The following is a 20,787-nucleotide window of genomic DNA, read 5'->3' on the forward strand; positions in this document are numbered from 1 at the left end:
TAGATGGGGAGAGGATTCAAAATGCAGAGATGCAAAGGGACTTGGAAGTCCTTGTGCAAGATACCCTAAAGGTTACCCTCCAGATTGAGTCAGTGGTGAAGAAGGCGAATGCAATGTTAGCATTCATTTCCAGAGGTATAGAATATAAGAGCAGGGATGTGATGTTCAGGCTTTATAAGGGTCTATAAGGCACTCATGAGACCACACCTGGAGTATTGTGTGCAGTTTTGGGCTCCTTATTTTAGAAAGTTCAGAGAAGATTCACAAGAATGATTCCAGGAATGAAAGGGTTACCATATGACGAACGTCTGGCAGCTCTTGGGCTGTATTCCCTGGAGTTCAGGAGAATGAAGAGGGGGATCTCACAGAAACATCTGAATGTTAAAAGGCCTGAACAGATTAGATATGGCATCTTGGCATCTGATGAGATGGTGCACCCCAGGTAGCTGAACTGGTGGACTGTCTTCAGCTCTACCTCACCGATGGAGATGCAGGGAGGGTGGTAATCTTCCTGAGGTGTGGGCTGATGGAGAGCTTCTGTCTTCTTCAAGCTGACTTCCAGTCCGAAGAGCTCGGCAGCCTCTGCGAAGCAGGATGTTATATGCTGCAGGGCTGTCTCTGTGTGGGCAACAAGGGCAGTATCGTCGACGAACAGTAGCTCTTGGATGAGTTGCTCCAATGTCTTGGTGTGGGACTGTAGTTGCCTCAGGTGGAACAGGCTGCCATCGGTGCGGTATCGGATGTAGACACTGTCCTCGTCATCAAGATCTTCTATGGCCCTTTTGAGCATCATGCTGAATAAGATGGTGAAGAGAGTCGGCGTGAGGATGCAGCCTTGCTTTACTCTGTTGCCTATTGGAAAGGGTTCTGAGAGGATGTTGTTGTGTCTGACTTGGCCACGCTGATCTTCATGTAGCTGGATGACCATGTTGAGGGGCACTATGGGGGGCATCCCAGTCATTCCATGATTTGCCACAGACCTTCCTTGCTCACGGTGTCAAATGCTTTGGTAAGGTCGACAAAAGTCACCTACAATCCCTTGTTCTGTTCCCTACATTTCTCTTGGAGCTGCCTGAGAACAAATACCATGTCGGTGGTGCTCCTGTTGGCTCTGAAGCCACACTGGCTCTCTGGGAGGTGTTCTTCTGCAATGATGAGCACCAATCTGTTCAGGAGTACAATTTTTCCTGCGATAGAGAGCAGAGTTATCCCCCGGTAGTTGGAGCAGTCGGACTTTTCCCCCTTGTTCTTATACAGGGCGATGATGACTGCATCACGGAGGTCCTGTGGTAGTTTACCTTGTTCCCAGCAGCAGACAAATAACTCATGGAGTTTGGTGTGTAATGCTGGGCCCCCATGCTTCCAAATCTCAGGTGGGATTTCATCAACTCCCACTCCCTCGCCACTTTTCAGTTGCTCTATGGCCTTGACTGTCTCCTCTAGGGTTGGAATCTTGTCCAGTTCTGTTTTCTCTGGCTGTTGTGGGATGTGATAAATTGCTGAGTCTTGGACCATGTGGTTGACGCTGAAGAGAGTCTGGAAATGTTCAGACCACTGGTTCACGATGGACGCCTTGTCTGTGAAGAGCTCCTGACCGTCTGCACTACGCAAGGGCCTCTGGACCTGGTGTGAAGGGTCGTACACTGCTCTCAGGGCTTCATAAAGCCCTCTGTAGTCACCGGTGTCTGCACAAAGTTGAGTCTTCTTTGCGAGGTTGGTCCACCACACATTCTGAATCTCTCGAAACTTGCGCTGGGGGGTTGTTGCATACAAGGCGGAAGGCTGCTTTCTTACCAGGACAAGACGTCTGAGCAAGGTGCGCCTGGTGGGCGGATCTCTTCTTCGCCAGCAATTCTTGGATCTCCTGGTTGTTTTCATCGAACCAGTCCTTGTTCATCTTTGTGGAAAACCCTAGGACTTCTTCATAGGTTTGCAGGATGGTGGTTTTTAGGTGTTTCCAAAGCACTTCTGGAGGGGAGTCTGTGGGGAAACTGGGATCCTGAAGCTTCGACTGAGGATTCATCTGAAAGTCAGCTTTCACTTCAGCTGACTGGAGGTTGCCAACCTGAAACTTCTTCCTTGGAGCGCCTTCTCTCTTTAGCTTGGGTTTGAAATGGAGACTGAGTTTGCAGCGGACAAGATGGTGGTCCATATGGCACTCTGCGCTGGGCATCACTCAAATGAGTAAGACATCCCGAAGGTCTCTCTGGCACACCAAGATGTAGTCTATGAGGTGCCAATGCTTGGACCGAGTATGCACCCAGGTTGTCTTCAGACTGTCTTTCTGCTGGAAAATAGTGTTAGTGATGGTGAGTTGCTGCTCTGTGCAAAACTCTAACAGAAGGCGCCTGTTGTCGTTGCAGTTTCCAACACCATGTTTGCCAAGTACTCCCTTCCAGGGTTCTGAATCTTGGCCTACTCTGGCATTGAAGTTACCAAGGATGAAGACCTTGTCATCTGCAGGGGCGTTCCCTATGAGGTTGCGCAGATCAGTGTAAAACTTGTCCTTTTCTGCAGGATCCGCTTGAAGAGTGGGGGCATACACGCTGAAGAGTGCGGCATACTGCTTGGTTCGAAGTGGGAGGCACATGGAGATGATGCGGTCGGAGTGACCCGTTGGCAATTTTTCAAGTTTGGAGGCAATGGAGTTCCTGACCATAAAGCCAATGCCAGAAAGGCGTCTCTCAGTCTCTGGCTTGCCTGACCAGTAGAGGGTGCAGCCGGCGCCATGACATAAGACAGTGATAAGGAACCATTCTGATTCTGATTCAAGAAAACATGACAGAAGGGCAAAGGAACTGACACTGAAAGGGAAAAGTAAAATAGAAAAAGGAATATGAAAGTAAAAAAAAATAAACAGATTGCACAAGATTTGTAAATACGTAAGAAAGAAAAGATTCAGAAAAAATTAATGTGGGTTCATTGCAGACTGAGAGTGGTGTTCAAGAGGCTTTTAGATTGGCACATGATTATGAGAATGGAGGAATATGGAGGCAGAAGGAATTAATCATATTTTGCATATGCTCGGCACATACATCATGGAATCATGGCCTGCTCCTATGCTGAACTGCTCTCTGTTCTATGTTCCACCTACACCTGTGCTGATACAATAAAAATCAGTGATGATACGGGCAGTATGAGAAGCATGTAGTGAGTTTTCAGCAGTGCTAACTTAGAAAGTAATAACAAGGTTGGGCAGAAGCAATATTACATTGAGGAAATCATGTCTGAGCTTGTAATTATTGGGACCTTCAGAAGGTTTTCTATAAAGTACATACAGCCCAAGGATATGGCAGATAAAACATAATGTAGAAAATGTGTGGTTATCCACTTGAAGTGAAAGGAGAAAAACACTGATATTTTTTTCTAAACAATAAGGCTTTGAAGGCTGTCTGAGTGTCCCTGGGTGTTCTTGAACATGAATCACTGCAAGATGCAGCAGGAAGCAAATAAATAGAAAGGCAGAATTTTTTGTTGGCTTTTATTCCAAGAGGATTTCAGTACAAGAATAGGGATGTCTCATCAGAGAAACTTAACAGCACAAATGTCAGTGATGGTTCACTCTCAATGTCCCTTATGCACACTTTGAAAGGAGAATTAACACTACATCTTTGAAAGTCCCAAAACATCCAGCAGCCCTCTGATCACTTGTCTCAGATGCTGATGTTGGAAAACCCAGAACCCTCCCAAGGCATCACAGCTCCAAAGGTGTGCCTAGCTGGGTACTGAAAACCTGTTCAAACTAACGGGCTGGAGTATTCAAGGACATTTCCAACCTCTCATTGATGTATTTGAGGTTTTCACCTGCTTCAAAGGGGGGGCATTAACCGTACTGGTGCCCAAAAAGAGTAGGTTGAGCTGTCTCAATGACTATCGCCTGATAGCACTCATATCTACTGTAATGAAGTGCTTCAAGAGGCTGGTTATGGCTGGAATTATCTCCTGCCTCAGCAGGGACCTGGACCTGTTGTAGTTTGCCTACTACCAATCTCGCTGGCTCTTTGCTCTGCTTTGGAGTATTTACACAAATGCAAAACAAATGTTAAGCTGTTTTTTATTGATTACAATAACAATATCATCATGCCCTCAGTTCTAATCATCTACCATCAAGACCTGGGTCTTTATACCTCTCTCAGCAACTGGACCCTCAAATTCCTTATCGGGAGACCACAGATGGTATGGATTGGAAATAGCATCTTTTCCTCACTGAGGATTAACACCTCACAGACGATTCATACAGGTTTCTAAAGATGTACGGTGGAGAGCATTCTGAAAAGTGACATCACCACCTGGCATGGATGCTCCAACGCACAGGACTGTGAAAGGCCACAGACTTAGTCAGCTCCATCATGCGCACAACCCTTCTCACCACCAAAGACATTTTCAAGATGTCATACCTCAAGAAAGTGGCTTTTATCACTAAGGACACTGATTATCCAGGACATACCCTCTTCTCGTTACTACCATCAGGGAGAAGGTACAAAAGCCAGAAATCTTGCACTCAGTGATTCTGAAACAGCTTCACAATCAGCTTCAACATGTCGGACACAGCCTTCTATCATCAGATCTCTGAATGGTCCATGAACCTATAAACACTACTTTATTATTCCTTTTTGTGCTGTTTACTTACTTTTGTAACTTATAGCAGTTTTACTTCTGCATTGACCTACTGCATACAATAACTTATTTCACATAATCTAAGTCAATAATAAATCTGAAATACTTGCAATAGAGAGCATGCAACAGAGACTGTTTCCCTTGTCTCATTGACCTGTGCATTTAAAACCAAAGGTCACAGTCTCAAGATAGGTGCTTAGACGAGAGGAAATTTCATTACTCAGTTTATAGTGAATCTCTGGAATCCTCTTCCCAAAGTTCTGCAGATGTACAGCCACTGGATATATTCAAGACCCAGTCAGATAACTTTTGGGATGTTAAAGGAATGAGGGACTATGGGATTATTGGTTGATAATGGTGCTGAGGTAAAGCATTTAGGCTACCACTAATTTAATCAGGTAATCTTATTTCAGGTAGCATTAATATATACAAATGGAGCTCTGACAGTCAAGAGACTGAAAGGTACAGGACAAAATCTGATTAGTTTTTCATTCTCTGCTGTGGCTTAAGGTCAGTCCTTGAATTGAGCTGAAAATATTCATGGAAGAAATGAACCACAATATCGGGAATGCACAAATGAAAATGAGCTCCCATAATTTTCACCATACTGTTCCCTCACTCATGACTGGCATACCATGCCATCCCACCCCTGTCTGAAATTAGAGTCCAGGAAGGTGAACCCTATTCAAATGATCCATTGGACTGCAGTTTACCAGATTTAATCCAAAGAGGCCCAAAGACAAATTTAAGATACGTCCCTCCTGCTTACTAATTATTTTTCTCCCATTACTGTTCATTAAAGTTAGGCCACTTCTAATTTCCGAGAGACTTCAACAGAATGATATTTATAAGGAGTTTGAGTACTTATCATGCCCTTGACAAATGGACATAAAAACCCATTCTAGCTCTGCCATATGTAGTTAAAGCTATAAAATATGTATTGTTTATCTTTCCCTAAACAATAATGTTTATTCTATTTGTTATGTTGCCTAATTGTATTGATTTGGTCTCTTCTATACTATTTTTACATCTCTATTTTATAGCTAAGACACTGTGTTGTACATGTTATGCTTTTAAATGAACTCACTGGTAGTCCTGCAGGACCTGATCCTCCTTTGGTTACCTTTGAGCAAGTGCAGAGCTGAGCATGGGGGGGACATCTCACCTCATCTCTCTGAAATCAGGAAAATACTTCAATTATCATAATTCATGGATCACATACAGACTAGAAACATGCAAATCCAAAATAGTAAAGAAGCCATTAATAGAATTCTATTAATCTTCTTTAGCAAACTTTTGTGAATATTCAGCTATCCATGAAATGTGATGCATAAACAGCTCAAGGCAAACCTTCACATTGCAGGTAAGAGGCAATCAGAAAGTTTTTGAGAACTTAAAGAGATCAATTTTCAAATCTGTTGCTATGATCTACTGGCTTGTCTTAAATTTGTAAACTTTTTTCACCTAACATTGAGTAGAGTCTGGTTTGCTTTGAATTTTCTCTCTAAATCTCGAGTGCGGTACTGTGTCAAGTGAGTCCAAGAACAGAGGCGGGGGGGGGGGTGGAGAAATGGGTGGCCTGGGATGCCATAGGATTTGAGGCAGGAAGAAGTGCAGCCTGAGGTCACTGAGGGGTTGTTCTAAGGCTACAACCAGTGGTGAAGAAGATGGGCTGCAGTTTTATGGTCAGTGGTGTGGGATGTACCTGTATTATAGGGTTGTAGGGATGGAGAGGGCAATTGATGGGTACAGGGTCTGAGATTGGCATGAAGGTTTGGTGGATAGGAAAGGGTGGTTTAGGCTTATTGGTGCAGGGACATAATTAGAGATTGATAGCTGGAAGATATGGTGGAGGAGGAAACTGCAGTGGAAAAACAAAGAGCTGGTGAGTAAATCGTCCACCCCATCCCTCCCTACTGATCTCCCTCCTGGAACTTACCCTTGTAAGCGGAACAAGTGCTACACATGCCCTTACCACCATTCAGGGCCCCAGACAGTCCTTCCAGGTGAGGCGACACTTCACCTGTGAGTTGGCTGGGGTGATATACTGCATCTGGTGCTCCCGATGTGGCCTTCTATATATTGGTGAGACCCAACGCAGACTGGGAGATCGTTTTGCTGATCACCTACACTCTGTCCGCCAGAGAAAGCACGATCTCCCAGTGGCCACATATTTTAATTCCACATCCCATTCCCATTCTGATATGTCTATCCACAGCCTCCTCTACTGTAAAGATGAAGCCACATTCAGGTTGGAGGAACAACACCTTATAGTCCGTCTGGGCAGCCTCCAACCTGATGGCATGAGCATTGACTTCTCTAACTTCCGCTAATACCCCACCTCCCCCTTGTACCCCATCCGTTATTTATTTATAAGCACACATTCTTTCTCTCTCTCTCCTTTTTCTCCCTCTGACTATATCCCTTGCTCATCCTCTGGGTTTTTTTCCCCCCTCCCCCTTTTCCTTCTCCCTGGGCCTCCTGTCCCATGATCCTCTCATATCCCTTTTGCCAAACACCTGTCCAGCTCTTGGCTCCATCCCTCCCCCTCCTGTCTTCTCCTGTCATTTTGGATCTCCCCCTCCCCCTTTCAAATTTCTTACTAGCTCTTCCTTCAGTTAGTCCTGATGAAGGGTCTCGGCCCGAAACATCGACTGTACCTCTTCCTAGAGATGCTGCCTGGCCTGCTGCGTTCACCAGCAACTTTGATGTGTGTTGCTTGAATTTCCAGCATCTGCAGAATTCCTTGTGTTTACGTGGTGAGTAAATAATTTCAATTTGAACCAGTGCTTGACAGGGACTTGTTTTGGGAGACCTTTTTTTAAATTGCATTGCTAAAGTTGTTTATTGTGTTTCACCTCTCACTGTGAAATGGGGATACGTCTTTTTCCCTTATTAGGGAGGAAGAGACAGAAAGAGAGACAGAGAGAGAGAGACAGAGAGAGACACAGTGGTATGGCGAATTGTTGAGTGATCAATTAGTTTTTGTTGTACTGCAGATCAGGGTCTTATTGGAGGCTTTGCTATTGCATGCTTGGTGAGTGGAGGGTGCTGATGCTTTTTTTTGCTGAAGTGGGTGGGGGAGGGGAGGGCCGTTGCTTTGCTGCTGCTTGTGCGTGGGATGGGGGAGTGGAGGCGCTTTGCAGTTCGAACATTTCAACTGTCATTCATTCTTTGAGGTACTCTTCTGTTTCATGGGTGTCTGTGAAGAGTTTCAGGATGTATATTGTATACATTTCTCTAACATTAAACGGAAGCATTGAAATGAAACTAAATAATCATTTCTATCATTTCATGAAAACCTAGTTATGTTCTGAATAATAATTCATGGACATATATCTGCCTAGATTTGAAATGATTTGTGTTCAGTTTGCATATAAAAGACATTTCACGCACATTAGAGTGCACTTGTTATCAGTACTGGCTTGATAACTGATTCATAGGAAATTGGTCCACGTATATCCAGATATGATTTACTTTACTGCCTCTATTGTTTGCATTACATTGGTCCCACATCTAATGAAGTCATATGATTAAAGCAGGTACATTTACAACATTTAGAGTGTTCTTGGACAGACACATAGATAGGAAAGGTTTAGAGGGATATTGACCAACATGGGGAAATGTAACTAGCTTAGATGGTAATCTTGGTCCACATGGAACAGCTGGAACTGAAGGGTCTGTTTCTATGTTGTTTGACTTTATAACTCATCTAGTGTGCTGTGGTTACTTCTGCACTGACAGACAGAAGCTGGTTGCCAACAATATGAGCTTACAGCCTGTGGATTTTCCTCACAGGAAAAAACAAATAAGTCCTTGGGAAGTTAGCAAATGGATACACATTAAATGGATCCTACTGCTTTAACTGACATGAACACACACATCCATGCATTCACAACAGGAATTGTCCAGTTGATTTTATACTGCATTAGTGCTACCACAACATAACCAGAATTTGGGCCATAAAACTACAAGACATCAGAGCAGAATTAGGCTAAATGGCCCATCATGTCTTTAGACATTCGTGCTTTTAAATAAACACAAGCATAATAAGTTGTGAACAAATGTTGTATAACTTTTTTCCTTTTATCAATGACTTACAATAACCAACGAGACCACAGTTCAGTATTCTCTTTTTTCCCCATTATGGTAGGGAAGTAAAATAAGAAAACAACATTACTTCCAGAGAAATGGCAATTAAATCCTTTTGAGTATTATTGCTCTTGTAGTTTAAAAAGGAATAACGGAACCTGCGTCCATTATAAAAGAACGGAAAGTGTACAAGTGATCCTCAATCATGTCTTATCCACCTAGATTAATTTCATATAGTTATTTGCAATTTAAAAAAATATTTCAAGGATTCAAGCATCAACATCTTTATCTCAGTCAAAGTTAGAAATTCTAAATAAAGGCATAACCTAAAATGACATTCCAGTGCAATGCTGAAGCACTGCTACATTACTGGAGGAACCAGTTGTTAGATGAACTGTTAAACAGAGGCTTCACTTTGGATAAATAATTTCATGGCAGTAATTTAAAAGCAGGCAGTATCTGGGCTGATATTATTGTTTCAAATAACAACCAAATTGCATTTTTAGTGTGATTTTGCCTGTCATCTTCCCTTATAAACTTCTACTTTTGGAAGCTATCATCCTTAGTTTAACATGGGTGCCTCAAATTATTTACTATGACTTACCAATGCTGGTAGATCACAACACTTATCCATTTCCGCCAAAGAATTATTGCAAACCATTTCAAATGCCTGTAACTGAAACTAAACAACCAATTAAAATCAGATACAATCAAAAGGAAACACATCAAAAACATCAACAAGGTAAAACACTTCAAAGTTAAAATAATTCCTTTTATCACTTACTGGCACTGAACTACTACCACGATCACTGATGCTTACTGGTTTTGCAAGCACTTCAAATCCTTCTGTGGAGATTTTTCCAAGACCATTTATGAGTTTCTCTCCTATCTCCACACAGTCAAGATAAAGCTTGACATTTGTCTTACTCACTGCGATATGGACCTAAAAAAACCCAGCAAATACCAATTTAGTTCAGCATTTCATATAATTGACATAGTACTCCTAATATGACAAATGTTAATTAGAAGCAATTGGAAGTTGGTAATTTCACAACTGATAAAGATTTGCATCTTGTTTATCTTAATGATGTGTAATTCATCTGGCCAATACCAGGGAGTGATGCCTTTCAGTCTCTCACTCTTCTAGTATCTATCCTTAAAAATCTTCCTTTTGCCTTTTTTGCTTTCCTGGTTTTCTGTCTGTGAAGTGTGCTCTAACCTAATGCTTACTGTATATCCTCACTTCTGGAGTTTATGCTTTTCATGGATGGGTGTGTGGGTTTGTAATATTATAGCCATTACAAAAATAGAGCTCAGGGAGGAAAGTGAAGGAAAGGGAGGAGAAGGAGTTGTATTTTTAGTTAAGGGGAATGTCACTGCAGTGGTCGGAAATGAAACTACTGTAGGATCATCCAGTGAGGCTTTATTGGAGGAGCCAAAAAATAAGGGATGATCACATTGTTTAGATTGTACTATAGGTCCACAAATCGTCAACAACAACAAAAAGGAGACGTGGGTCAGTGACAGAAAGCTAGAAATAGGTGGATCCCTGGAGGAGTACAGGGGATATGGGACCATACTCAAAAAGAATATCAGGAGGACAAAAGTGGCTTTGGTAGAGGGGATTAAGGAGAGTCCAAATAGATATTGCAAGTGAAATAAGGGAGGGAAGGGAAAGTAAATGGAGAGAAAATAGTGCCCCTCAAACTTCAAATTTGAAAGATTACTGTATACATCTATAGGTGGGACTGCAGAAGATGGCCAAGGTCCTCAATACATATTTCATCTGTTTTTACGAAAGAGAAAGACACAAAGATTGAGGAACTAGGGAAAATTATCGGGGTTGGCTTGGCAATAGTCCACATTATAGTAGTAGAAGTGCTACGTGTCTTAAAATACATGAAGATAAATCTCCAGGGCATGACTAGGCCTGTACAAGAACACCGTGGGAAGCTAGGGAAGAAATTGCTGGAGACTTGGCTGAGATACTTGAGATAAGTCCAGGGTGAGGTGCTGGAAGACTGAAGGGTAGTGGACGTTGCGCTTTTATTTAAGAAGGGCAGCAAAGAAAAACCTGAGGACTATAGATCAGTAAGAAACACGCCTGTGGTTAGGTTAGGTTACTGGACAGCATTCTAAGGGATAGGAGATACATGCAAATGGAAGGAGAAGGATTGATTAGGGATCATCAGCACAGCTTTGGCATGGGAAATCATGGATAAGATTGTACAAGGCATGATTAGTAAGCTTGCAGATGGCACTAAAATAGGTGGGTTCACTGACAGCGAAGAAGATTATTAAAAATTACAGGGGACCTTGAACAGATAGCTGGGTAAGAGGGTTGAGGAATGGCAAATGACATTTAATTCTGGTGTGTGAGGTATTGTATTTCAGAAAGTCAAGTACACTCAGTGGCCACTTTATTACTTACCTCCTGTACCTAATAAAGTGGACACTGAATGTATGTTCATGGTCTTTTTGCTGCTGTAGCCCATCCACTTCGAGATTCAACATGCTGTACCTTCAGAGCTGCTCTTCTGTACACCACTGTTATAATGCATGGTTACTTGAGTTACTGTCACCTTCCCATCAGCTAAAACCAGTATGGCCATTTTCCTCCAACCTCTCACATTAACAAGGCAGTTTTTCTCACAGTTGTGTCTGTACACAACCACATATCAATCAAATAAAAGCACGCACATGGGAGATGGTTTTAACTGATGTATTCACATTGCAGAAAGAGAGAGGAGAGAACAATGCATGCGTGTAGACAACAGATCAATATATAGTGCTGGGGAGGCGGTCATTGCTCTAAAGGAAATAGATCCATACATTACACTTCCTCTCCCTTTAGGTTAATGCAGCATAAAACCTTATATGTACAAAACATTCAATTTCCCTTTCATAAACCCATATTCCAAATGAACATGCTTTGACAAGAACAGTCCATCACAACTTCACAGTTGGAAAGATTCAGTTATTTGGGTGGTACTCTGTTTCTTTCAGGATAGTGCCTCTGGACGTGATGTGGCATCAGGTTTGGTAGCTGTCTTGTCTAAGACAATGTTCTCAGTTTCCGGTGTCACGTTGCTGTTGAGAGGCAAGTCTGGTGACTGTAATGTGTTCATCCTGTTAGATGCAGTCAATTTAGGTGTGTTCTTCAGCTGAGCATCCAGGAGCTTGAAGACTCGTACGGGCAGATTTGGGAACAGCTTCTTTCCAACTGTGATAGGACTGCTGAACGGATCCTGACCCGGATCTGGGCCGTACCCTCCAAATATCTGGACCTGCATCTCGGTTTTTTTGCACTACCTTACTTTCCATTTTTCTATTTTCTATTTATGATTTATAATTTAAATTTTTAATATTTACTATCCATTTGTAATCCAGGGAGCGGGAAGCGCAGAATCAAATAACGCTATGATGATTGTATGTTCTAGTATCAATTGTTTGGCAACAATAAAGTATAAAGTATAAAGTATCTGGTCCACATAATGTTTCCGTGTATGATTTCCAACATCCACTGTACATATCAGTGGTCCAGTGGTGTCCACTTGTTTTCTCGGTAATCACGTGCTAGGACTTCCTGTCCAATCTCAAAGTTTATTGCTGCTTTGCTTGGCAACTGGCTGAGCCGTTTATTCTGCACTACCCTCTGTACATCTGGTTTCAGGAGGTCTATGCGAGATCTCAGATCCTGCTCATGAACAGCATTACAGGTATTTGATTTGTCATCACATGAACAGAGTTCTGATTCACAAAAAGAAAGTTGTACATCTTGTGCTGTAGAGGAATGTCCTGCTTGTCCATCACTTTAAAGGAACTCATGAAGGTTTGGATAAACCTTTCAGCTAACCCGTTCATTGCTTGGTGGTGAGGAGATGACTTGAAATGTCTAATGCTATTTTTCTTCATGAACAGCTAGAATTCTTCTAACATGCATTGTGTTCCGTTGTCACTCACAATTTGTTCGGTAAGCCATTTCTGGCAAAGGTAGTCCTCAGGGCAGAGGCAGTCATTGCTGAAGTGGTTGACTTCATTAGTATGATCTCAGACCACTTTGAATGAGCACCTACAGAAACATGGAGTCCATGAATGGCCCAGAAAGGTCAATATGTACTCTTTGCCATGGTAATGATGGCCACTCCCATGGGTGCATTTTTAACTTTTTGGCATCCCAAACGGCTTTTGGCCAAATCTTCAATCTTTATCTATTCATAGCCATCGCACGTAGCTCCCGGCAAGACCCTTCATCTTGACTGTACCCAGGTGTCCTGCAGGCAAATTTTCTAACACCCTTGTGCACGGTTTAGAGGGAACCACAACATGAGATCCACACATCAGCGCTCTTTGACATACTGTCAGTTGGTCTCGTCTCGCTGAGAACTCTGGAAACATAGGGTTACCATGATCTGGCAATCCTTGCATTGTGATTTCATAGACTGCTGACAATGTTGGGTCATTCCACATTTCCCTTTGTATATCAGAAATTGTTAATGGCAACTGGTTCACCAGTGGAATCTTCTGCAGGGTCACAGAATGAAGACTTTTCTTCATCAGCTGCCAACAGTGGAAGACATGACAAGCCATCAGCATTGCTGTGTTGTATGGTACCCTTGAACACTATGTCGTAAGAGTGGGCTCCTAGGAACAGTGCCCTATGATGTAACTGCGTAGTAGTCATCACAGAAGCTTCCTTTACAAACACGTTCTGATTTGCATTAAGCACTGATTACTGCCATCATTTGGGCTGCAGTTGCCTGTTGCTATCACATTGAGAGCTTTGACTGAGTGCCAGTCTACATTTTACTCAACTGTTCCTGTCCAAAAAGTTCTGGACCTCTACTTTTCAATACGTAAATGTTGTGCTTGATCTCCATACATCACATTTACTTTTAGTTTGCCTTTGGAAGACATTTTTTCACTTTTAGTATCATTGAGGTCTTCTCTGATAGTATTTTAGAAAACAGTCTGTTATAGACAGCCTCCTGTGTTATGGACAAAGCTGACGCTGTATCCAGCTCCATTTTCAGTTTTACACCGGACACACCTATTGTGATCCAGATGATTTTTTAATCTGCTTCAGTACTACTATGCAGGTCCAGGCATAACGGTTCACTTTTGTCAGAATCTATGCTGTCTGAATCTGTTTTAAATTTGGTCACTTTATACATTTGCTTAGTTTTGTGTTTGAGACTTTTTACTCAGTTGTGCTCTTTATTTGCCTTGCATATTCTCTCTATAGGACCTTGTCTGTGAAACTTTCTGCAGACTTTTTACTTTGAACCAACAGCCATTCACGTCATGGGAGAATTTGCCAAATCGATAACATTTTTGGCTTTTTGCACCATTCAGGAACATAGTGTGCACTTCACATTTCTAACCTCTTTTTCTGCAGTTCTCCTGCACTCATTGCTGCAGTCCCTAACAATATTGCAATGGTTAATGCCTGTTCTAAGGTTAGGTCTCTTTCTGCCAGCGGCCTTGTCTGAGTGATTCCACTATGCATGCCAACTACAAGTCTGTCCCTTAATGCATCAGGAAGTCCATTTCAAAAGTCACAGTACCAGGAAAGTTTGCGCAATTCAGAATCAAAATCAGAATCAGGTTTATTATCATTGGCATGTGTCATGATAATTATTGACTTAGCAGCAGCAGTTCAGTGCAATACATAACAAGAAAAATAAAAAAAACAAATTACAGTATATGTACATTGAAGATTAAAAATAGTGCAGAAACAAAAATAATATATATTTAAAAAGTGAGGTTGAGTTCACAAATTCAATGCCCATTTAGGAATCGGATGGCAGAGGGGAAGAAGCTGTTCCTGAATCACTGAGCGTGTGCCTTCAGGCTTCTGTACCCGCTACCTGATAGTAATAGTGATAAAAGGACATGCCCTGAGTGCTGGGGGTTCTTAATAATGGGTGCTGCCTTTCTGAGACACCGCTCCTTGAAGATGTCCTGGGTACTTTGTAGGCTAGCACCCAAGATGAAGCTAACTAAGTTTACAACCCTCTGAGGCTTCGTTTGGTTCTGTGCAGTAGCCCCCACCCCCCATACTAGACAGTGATGCAGCCTGTCAGAATGCTTTCCACGGTACACCTGAGGTTTTTGAATGTTTTTGCTGACATACCAAATCTCTTCAAACTCCTAATGAAGTATAATCACTGTCTTGCCTTCTTTATAGCTGCATCAATAATTTGGGACCAGGTTAGGTCCTCAGAGATCTTGACACCCAGGAACTTGAAACTGCTCACTCTCTCCACTTCTGATCCCTCTAGAAGGATTGGTATGTGTTCCTTCCTGTTACCCTTCCTGAAGTCCACAGTCAGCTCTTTCATCTTACTGAAGTAGAGTACAAGGTTGTTGCTGTGACACCACTCCACTAGCTGGTATACCTCACTCCTGTACTCCCTCTCTTCTCCACCTGAGATTCTACCAACAATGGTTGTATCATCGGCAAATTTATAGATGGTATTGAGCTATATCCAGCCATACAGTCATGGGTGTAGAGAGAGTAGAGCAGTGGGCTAAGCACACATCCCTGAGGTGCACCAGTATTGATCATCATTAAGGAAGAGATATTATCACCAATTCACACAGATTGTGCTCTTCCAGGTAGGAAGTTGAGGATCCAATTGCAGAGGGAAGTACAGAGGCTCAGGTTCTATAATTTATCAATCAAGATTGTGGGAACGATGGTGTTAAATGCTGAGCTATAGCTGATGAACAGCATCCTGACACAGGTGTTTGTATTGTTGTATTGCCCAGGTGTCTAGGTGTTGGCGCGTGGCCAAGTGGTTAAGGCGTCGGTCTAGTGATCTGAAGGTCTCTAGTTTGAGCCTCAGCTGAGGCAACGCGTTGTGTCCTTGAGCAAGGCACTTAACCGCACATTGCTCTGCGACGACACCAGTGCCAAGCTGTATCGGCCCTAGTGCCCTTCCCTTGGCCTACATTGGTGGCATGGAGAGGGGAGACTTGCAGCATGGGCAACTGCCGGTCTTCCATACAACCTTGCCCAGGTCTGCGCCCTGGAAACCTTTCAAGGCGCAAATCCATGGTCTCACAAGACTAACCGATACCTATTGTCCAGGTTGTCTAAGGCCATCTGAAGAACCATTGAGGTGGCATCTGCTGTTGACCTATTGTGGTGATTAGCAAATTGCAATGGGTCCAGGTCTTTGCTGAGGCAATAGTTCAGTCTAGTCTCTCAAAGTATTTCATCACCATAGATGTGAGTGCTACCGGGCGATAGTCATTAAGGCAGTTCACATTATTCTTCTTAGGCACTGGTATAATTGTTGCCTTTTTGAAGCAAGTGGAAACTTCTGCCTGTAGCAGTGAAAGGTTGAAAATGTCCTTGAATACTCCTGTCAGTTGGTTGGCACGGGTTTTCAGAGTCTTATCAGGGTCTCCGTCAGGGCCTTCCGCCTTGCGAGGGTTCACCCTCTTTAACGACAGTCTAACATCGACCTCCAAGACAGAGATCACAGGGTCACTGGGTGCAGCAAGGATCTTCACAGCTGCAGTTATGTTCCCTTTCAAAGTGGACATAAACAGTGTTGAATTCCCCTGGTAGTGAAGCATCGCTGCCATTCATGCTATTGGGTTTCACTTTGTAGAGAGTAATGTTTTGCAAACCCTGCCAGAGTTGTCGTACATCCAATGTCATCTCCAACCTCATCTGAAATTGTCTTTTTACCCCGAAATAGCCCTCGAGAAATCATACCTGGTTCTCTGGCTCAAACCTGGGAAACCAGACTTAAATGCCGCAGATCTAGCCTTCAGCAGACGATGTATCTCCTGGTTCCTCCACAGCTTATGGTTTGCAAATGTATAGCAAGTTTTTGTAGGCACACACTCATCCACACAGGTTTTAATGAAGTTGGTAACAACTGCAGCATACTCATCCAGGTTCGAAGATGAATCCCTGAATATGGTCCAGACCACCGATTCAAAGCAGTTCTGTAAGCAGTCCTGTAAGGAGTCCTGTGCTTCCCCTGTCCATACCTTCTTGGTCCTCATTACTGGTGCTTCAGTCTTCAGTCTCTGCTTATACTCAGGGAGTAGAATGAATTCAGAAATGTATGTGCAATATATTCGGAAATGCTTTCATCTTTTGACTGGTTCCTTTTGTAAAATCTAAATATTTCAGCTATTACCAGCAGTTTAGGGCTCAAGTGATACTGTTAAATTGTGACAATTTCATCGAACATCTTGCGTGCTGGCTTCATAGGGATTACTAAGTTGCGTAACAGACTGTACACTCTTCAGGCCCGTTAAGCTAAGATAGTGGTCCCCAACCTCCGGGCCGCAGACCGATACATTGCCGCAAAGAATGCAGTGATGCAGCGGTGGTTGGAGCGCACCCAGCACATCTTTAAGAAAAAGTGCCGAAATAAACAAGCTAATTAATTAGGTGCCACCCAGTACGTAAATGTCGGCCCAGATCAGAGGCAACGCAATCAGCAATCACCTCTGATCTGGGCCGACATTTACGTACTGGGCGGCACCTAATTAATTAGCTTGTTTATTTCAGCTTTTTTTCTTAAAGATGTGCTGGGTGCGTTCCGGCTACCGCTGCACCACTGCATTCTTCGCGGCCCGATATCAGTCCGCGGCCCGGTATCCGTCCACGGCCCAGAGGTTGGGGACCACTGAGCTAAGCAGTGTAAGGGCTTTCTTTTGCTCCTCCATTTTGTTTACATTACAATACCGATCAACTCTCTCGATGTACACCTCCCGGCTTTCATTAGCACTATCAAATTTGTCAGCTTTCCTGACTGAACCCATCACAATGTTATTTTCACTTTAAATTCAGTGCATCTTTTACTGGTACTCACGCAATCTTTTGTTAATGCCTGTGACAGTTTTATTCTGCTGCTTAACTCTCGCTGTTTCATCTTGTAACTGTTGGTGCAGTTTGTGATATTTTCTGACATTCAGGTTAGTATTCCTCACCTATTTGCTGTGTTTGTACACAACTACATATCAATTAAATAAACTCACAGATGCGTGAGGTGGCATTAACTGGTGTATTCACATTACAGCGAGGGAGAGAGCAATGTGCATGCATAGACAACAGCACATGTGCAGACAACAGATCTATACATAGTGCTAAAGGGGGGGGGGGTGACTGCTCTAAAAGAAAGGGATCCATACATTACACACTAGATTTTTTTTTTGTTTTTGTACCATTCTCTGTAAACTCTAGAGACCGTTGTGTGTGAAAGTCCCAAGAGATCAGTGGTCTCTGATATACTCAAACAACCCCATACAGCACCAACAATCATTCTATGGCCAAAGTTGCTTAGATCAGATTTCTTGCTCATTCTGATATTTGGTCTGAACAACAACTTTACTGTTTGATCATGTCTGCATGCTTTTATGCACTGAGTTGCTGCCTCATGATTAGCAACTTAGATATTTGTATTAAGAGATTCAAGATTATTTACTGTCATTTCCTGTACACAAGTGTAAGGAGAAAGAAATCATTGTTACTCCCAACCAAAAAAACCCCCAAAAACCTCAAAGATAAAGAACACAATAATGTTTTAAAAAACACAGTAAATATAAATACTGTACTTAAAATAGATTGACTGTATGTCCATAAAGTGATGCTAGGCTATACATAAGGTGACTGCTGGGGAATAATAAAGTTGTGGTGGAGTTAATAGGTGGAGGAGTTACGGAGCCTTACTGCTTGCGGAAGGTAACTGTTTTTCAGTCTAGTAATCCTGGCATGGATGCTACGTGGCCTCCTCCCTAATGCAGTCCATGAGCAGGATGTATAGGATCCTTCATGATGCTACCGGTCTTTCTCTTGCATTTTTCTGTACATATGTCCTTGATGGTGGGTGGGCTGGTGCCAATGATGCATTGGACAACCTTGACTACCCATTGTAGAACCTTCCTGTCCACTGCAGTGCATTTTTGTACCAAGCTGTGATGCAGCTTGTTAGGATGCTTTCTGTAGGATGACGTGAGTATGCTTGTGCAATATCCAGCTCTCTTCAGGCTCCTCAGGAGTAGAGGCATCGGTGAGCGCTTTTGACTGTGCGGGATGTGTTCTGAGACTATGAAAGGTTGTGCATAATGTGCACTCCCATAAGAATGAAACTGCTTACAATAGTGTTGAGTACAAAACTGAAATCTAGAAACAGCATTCCGACATAAGTGTCTCTGTTTTCTAGGTGTGTCAGGGCCAGGTGTATGACAGATACTATGGCATCTGTCATAATGTGGTTCTGTCAGTAAGCATATTGGAGAGTGTCCAATATGGCATAAATCGAGTTTTTGATATATGCCATTACCAGCCATTTAAAGCACTCTTAATGAGCATGTATACAGGTGTACCCAATAACATGGTCACTGATTGCAATGGTAGGACTTTCACAGTGAACAGCAGGGTTCTACAAATTGCTGCAGAATAATGGCACCTTAGAGCTTAGGTATATGGATTTCTAAAAGGCAAACAGGGTGGTAAAAAGGTTTTTAGGCATGCTTATATTCATCAGGGCATTGAATATAGAAGGTGAAGATTATGTAACAGTTGTAAGTTGTCCCTAAGATCATAATACTGAGTATTGTGTTCCATTTGGTTACACTGCTGTCGGAAAGATATCATTAAACTGGGAAGAGTTCAGAAAAGATTTACAGGAGCGTTTCCAGGACTTGAGGGACTGCATTATCAGAAGTTGGACAAGTTAGGGCTTTCTTCCTTTTAGTGTAGGAGTCTAAGAGTTGATTTTATAGAGGTGTATAAACCATGAGGGGCATAGATAGAGTGCATGCACTCAGTCTTTTCCCCAGGGTTGAGGAAACAAGAACCAAATTTAAGGTGAGAGGGGAAATGTATTAAAAGGAACCTGAGGGACATTTTTCTCCCACAGAGGGTGATACAAATATGAAATGAGCTGCGAGAGGAAATGGTAGAGATCAGTACTACTATAACATTATAAATACAGCTGAACAGATTCATGAATTGGAAAGGTTTAGAAGAATTTGGGGCAGGCACAGGGAAATAGAACCAGCTTGGACTGGCATTTAGGTTGGCATGAACCATTTGGACCTATGACTCTATAAAAGTAGAACTGTTTGTAATAGAGTTCTTGTCAGGCTAAAATCAATAACTTTACCTTGTGGAAACTTCCAAAGAAAATCCTTTTCACTTCAGCTTGGCTAAAAGTAACTCTCTGTAATTCACTTTTGTGGTCAAGGTTGAAATAGTTCAGCGTTTGCTGTTTATCTGAAAATTGCATAGTACAAATCAGAATTGAGTTATTTTCAACATAAAGCAACCACTAACATGTCTCCTTCAAAATATTTGAGGGAGTTATGTAAGCAGAATTATTTTCCCATTTTGGTGTTCTATGCACGGGAAGGATTTTTTCGAAACTTGAGTCATTCCAGTTTCCACACTCACATATTCCTTTCAACTCAGAGCAGACAAAGCTCCTTTTCATAAAGTGAGCCCCTCCGAAAGTACAATTGGTTAACAATAAATTTCTGTTTGCTATGATTTAAGTTCTATAGCCTTACAGTCAAGCACAACTCCAACAAGAGGGTGAAAATATTCATCCACAATCTGCCAAATTGCAAACGGTTCTTTGGGAGTATTCGGTAGCACTCGGAACAGCAACGTAATGGTATGCTCTCTAGGTAGACCTGCAGGATGAATATTTCTAGACAAAAAGAAAACATTCATTAGCAAAACATCAGAACAACATATCCTTGGAAATCAAATTTTACATGCTGTATTTTAATAGACAAATGGTAGAAAAGTGATGGTGGGAAAAATGTGATTAAATGTTGTTCTAAGGTTGTCAAGCCGAGAAGTGGCAGTGGGGACAAGCTCCCGCTACCTAAACGTGCCCCTCACGCATGCACCTCAAATAGCCTCTGACAACCAAGTCCAACTCCTGGCCTTCTCCTGTGGCTTAGCCTCTAAGCCGGGCAGAACTGTTTCTACTGACAGGAGGAGGGGTGAAAAGGCAGGTCCTGGTGCCTTAAAACCAGTGCTTCAGGCAGATGGAACTCGGCAGCCTGGGAAGGCAGTCCATCTAAGAGAGGGAA

The 20,787-nt window shown here is 42.5% G+C and overlaps 1 protein-coding gene and 1 long non-coding RNA gene across 7 annotated transcripts in view; one reads left to right on the forward strand and one right to left on the reverse strand.

The window, feature by feature from the left end:
* The window catches only part of LOC140186506 (uncharacterized), a 140,905-nt gene that overhangs the window by 65,949 nt on the left and 54,169 nt on the right, over nt 1–20,787 (forward strand). The window lies entirely within an intron of this gene.
* Nucleotides 1–20,787, reverse strand: part of LOC140186485 (collagen alpha-1(XIV) chain-like) — a 183,972-nt gene that overhangs the window by 26,896 nt on the left and 136,289 nt on the right. For all 5 annotated transcript variants that reach the window (XM_072240859.1, XM_072240841.1, XM_072240850.1 and 2 more), the window contains 5 exons: nt 20,254–20,396; nt 19,851–19,960; nt 9,494–9,652; nt 9,314–9,391; nt 5,705–5,791 (listed from right to left, as the gene is read on the reverse strand). In XM_072240859.1, coding sequence (XP_072096960.1) covers nt 5,705–5,791; nt 9,314–9,391; nt 9,494–9,652; nt 19,851–19,960; nt 20,254–20,396 — 577 coding nt within the window. The remainder of the gene's footprint in view (nt 1–5,704; nt 5,792–9,313; nt 9,392–9,493; nt 9,653–19,850; nt 19,961–20,253; nt 20,397–20,787) is intronic.

The sequence above is a fragment of the Mobula birostris genome, chromosome 2, assembly GCF_030028105.1.
Source record: "Mobula birostris isolate sMobBir1 chromosome 2, sMobBir1.hap1, whole genome shotgun sequence".
In the NCBI taxonomy this organism is placed as follows: Eukaryota; Metazoa; Chordata; class Chondrichthyes; order Myliobatiformes; family Myliobatidae; genus Mobula; species Mobula birostris.